The sequence below is a fragment of the Penaeus monodon genome, chromosome 32 (genome assembly GCF_015228065.2).
Source record: "Penaeus monodon isolate SGIC_2016 chromosome 32, NSTDA_Pmon_1, whole genome shotgun sequence".
Taxonomy (NCBI): domain Eukaryota; kingdom Metazoa; phylum Arthropoda; class Malacostraca; order Decapoda; family Penaeidae; genus Penaeus; species Penaeus monodon.
This window is the reverse complement of record NC_051417.1, coordinates 32,887,551-32,891,304: the sequence shown is the minus strand read 5'-3', so window position 1 is coordinate 32,891,304 and position 3,754 is coordinate 32,887,551. Positions and strand designations below refer to the sequence as shown.

General features: G+C 41.2%; 1 protein-coding gene across 1 annotated transcript in view; it reads right to left on the bottom strand.

The window, feature by feature from the left end:
- The window catches only part of LOC119593826, an 18,173-nt gene that overhangs the window by 1,996 nt on the left and 12,423 nt on the right, over positions 1 to 3,754 (bottom strand). Inside the window, exons 4-6 of the mRNA XM_037942855.1 lie at positions 2,424 to 2,945; positions 926 to 1,050; positions 31 to 204 (exon numbers count right to left, since the gene is read on the bottom strand). Coding sequence (XP_037798783.1) covers positions 31 to 204; positions 926 to 1,050; positions 2,424 to 2,945 — 821 coding nt within the window. The remainder of the gene's footprint in view (positions 1 to 30; positions 205 to 925; positions 1,051 to 2,423; positions 2,946 to 3,754) is intronic.

Below are 3,754 nucleotides of genomic sequence, written 5' to 3'. Positions count from 1 at the left end.
ATCACTTTGGAAGAAACCCAAAGAACTAACCTTTCTGGAAGGTTCATCTCTGACCCCCGTGACGAGAGGTTGTCTTTTGACGAGGGAGCCGATGATTCGCCGATGGAGGGAGTCCAGTTCGCTTCTGAGAGTTGCTTGGCGTTCCTCCAGTTGCGTTCCTTCTTTCCGCTCGTGCGAGAACTGCTGCCACCATTTTTCTCTTCGCTAAAAGGAGGGAAAAGTGTGAACAGCGTGGGAAGAGAGATTATCATCAGTATTTTCCTTACTATTTGTAATCAAATCACACAAGACATGGCATAAAGTGTTGGTGCAGAAGGAGGGGAAAGTGTGGAAAAAGAGATTATCAGCATTTTCATCATTACTTGTAATTAAATCACGCAAGACATCGCATAAAGCACTAATGCTGCCACCATTTTTCTCTTCGGTTAAAGGAAGGAGAGTAACCAGCATGAGAATTGAGATCATCGGGATTTTCACTTTTTCTCTTCGCTAAAAGGAGGGGAAAGTGTGACCAGCATGGGAAGAGATAGTTATCAGTATCTTCATTATCATTTGTAATTAAATCACACAAGACATGGCATAAAGCTTTATCTACTATGGAAAGGTTCTTGTAATATTCTGGAAAAGATTGAAAAAAAAAAAATTGTTGGAAAAGGGGTCTCAAAATGAAATTATCTTATTTGGGTATGGTTTCATTTTGGTCTGTGGTATCGGAGAAAGTCAGATTAAATTGGAGTTTGTGTTTGCCAGTATCGTTTAGATGATTTAACAGTTTTGCCTTTAATATCTGAGGAAATTTGCTCATTATTCTATCAGTATAAAATTTGAGGTTTTCTGTCACTTTATCCCTTTAATATTCTTCAGTAATGCCTTCCTTATCCAAGTAATCTTTATCATTAAAACCTTATTCTTATTTTCACCTTACCTTTTCTCGGACTCTCTGTATCTCCTCATGAAGTTCTCTGGCTTTCAGGAACAGGTCTCTTCTCTTTTCCTCCGCCTCCGCTTTCTCCTGCAGGATCTCCGCCAAGCGATTTGAGGCTGTTTGCTCTGAGGTAATACACGTTAATGAGTCGGAGCATCATTAAAAGCATTTTGGATTTCTGTAAGCTTTTGTAGTCTGTGGACTACAGCAACTAAGATTCAGCCAAGTTAAAAGTGAATGGTGGATTGTTTTATAGACTGTAATTTATGTAACCTTTTCCTCTGTGCGTTATTTTGTGAATCACAAGTCAAATGTGCAAAGTAACTCACTCACGAGATGGTTGACACAATCGCGATGGTGTAGCTTCAGCGGATTTAAGAACCACAAACCTGTCTCTTGGCCACACGTTGAATTCTGCATTTACAAACTATAACAGTATTTTTTTTTTTTGCAGAACATTACAACGAAAAGCTTGGTTTCATGCTGAGCGCTTCCTTTTGAACAACAAGTCACGTTAAGCAACAACAAAGAAGGAAAGAAAATAACTGAGCTTCATTTGGATCTTTTATGGTTTATGGAACTTAGACACAAGGCAACATCTAATGCGTCTATTCATTTGGACAATGCGGTTGCCTAGTTACTAGCCACACACTAGCTCTACTGAACATCGCTCTAATAAAAAATCGGCTATTTCTGCCAAGAATGCACTAGGATTATATAAGGAAAGTAAAGATATGACATTATTTTTTAAAGACACAAGACTATAAGCACTTTTATGAAATCAGATTTCTAGATTGTAAACACTCAGTCAGTCTTGAAACTGGTCAAAAACGGTTTTATTCTATTTTTTTTTTCCTTTTTTATAATTTCTGTAAATCGTGAAAACTTATCATATCGACTTTTTGCTTTTGTGCCTTCAATAGTTGATCTTAAATATCTAAATTCGACGATAGCCTAAAGTCAGAGAACTTGAGCTCAATGGTAACTTTGTACGCAATATCATGGGCCTACTGAATTTTTTGCTTTGGTTTTAACTCTGAATGATGGATAGAACATGTGCTTAATTCGTTTATTTGGAAGAGTAGAGAAGATGGACATAAAACATTACTTTCATGCAAGGTCTGGTGGTGAGTCTCGCTGTGGATGGTAATTTGCATGCCTGTTGACGTCTGCCTCGATATTTATTGAACTTCAAAACAGATTCCAACTCTGCTTTGTTTCGTAAATATCAGGGGAAGTGAGATTGACCAGTGTGCATGCGTTTCATTAGATGATATGCATTTCCTTTCCTTTCTGGAGTGTTTATAGATCTTGAAAAAGGGAGAGATTCCATTCACTGTAGCAGAGTGAGCGTCTACAGGTGTCATTTCGTTCTGGCGTGAAATGCCTCAAACCGTTTTTCACCAATGCAAAACAATGCAAGCAAACACAACACATATCCTGTCTTGCACTAGAAGGAGACTGGGGGAATAAAATCCGCCTTCAGCAGCAGATTTACCTTTGTCTTGCGTCTTTCGCTTCTGCAGTTTAGACCCCTTCGCTTTTCTCCTGTGGACCCCTCTCCCGTCCGCGTCCTCGGCGAGGTCGCTCTCCTTCTCGACCGAGGCATCGCCGAGCTCCTCGAGACCGCCGTCCTCAGCGTCCGAAACCCAAGCCCCTCTACCACGCCCCGCCTCCCCGCCTACCTTCGTCGCCCGCCGGGCACCGCCGTCACCGAGCGACTCACCACCAGCGACATCGATCTCGTACGTGAGCGTCAAGTGGTCTGGCCTAGAGGCGAGGATTTTGCCCGTTTGGCTGTCGATCTCACCAGGGTCGACCTCGATTCCGCCGATGACGCCCTCCTGCAGCGACGCCAGGGGCCCGCTGACGTTGTGGCCCTCCAGCCCCGCCAGGGTCGCCTCTGCGGTCCCGCCGTTCAGCGACAGGATCTCTATGCTGGGTTTGGTGGCGTCGCCGTCGCCGACGTCGTCTAACCCGGCTTTTTCCGTGCCTTTGAGGGTTTCCATGCGAGCTTTTCCTGCAAGAGGGCGGTAAGCCAGCGTTCGATTATAGAAGCAATGGGGTTTGGAAATGTTAGGCATTGTGGATTCTTCCGATAGGGTATTGCACTTAGATTGAACAAGGATGAGACTGCGGTAGTTGCTAGCCCTATATTCTATATTCATGATCCGTGACTGATGAAATTATTCTTTGCAGACAGTTGAATGCCAACTATGAGAAATACAGTAAAGAATTCTGATTGACTCCTGAAAAGACTTAATTTGTGTAGGCCCACTCAAATCAATATGTGAGTCTATAAAGAGTAAAAAGTTCATACCCTGCAATACAAACAAAATAGTTTCTGGAAGGTAAATCTGGTTCCGATTAGGCCTGAAAAGACTGTTGAAATAATGGCTGTACAGCGATGCTAAAATAAAGGAATAAATGGCACTAACACCTGAATAAGCTGAAATTAACACTACCTGTATATAATATCATAGTCACTACTTGTTTATAAATGCAGAATTGCTACAAGATCTACAAGGACTACAAGATCGGACTGAATCCAGACCACTACAAGAAAAAAAAATTATCTTAACAATAAATAGCTACCATTTTATGCTATACTTTTCTACTGTGATTCGTTCATTATCTAGCTATTTATAACACGAGGCTGTTTATAACTGTCTACCGAATAGACTTTAAATTATGATACAAAACTATGTTACAAACATCTGTAATTTGTCATCCCATATCTAGCCAAACATTGTTTTCATGATAGCATACACGAGATGGATTTTTTTTTATCATATAATATGCTGTTCAGGTAACTCTTTATCGACACAT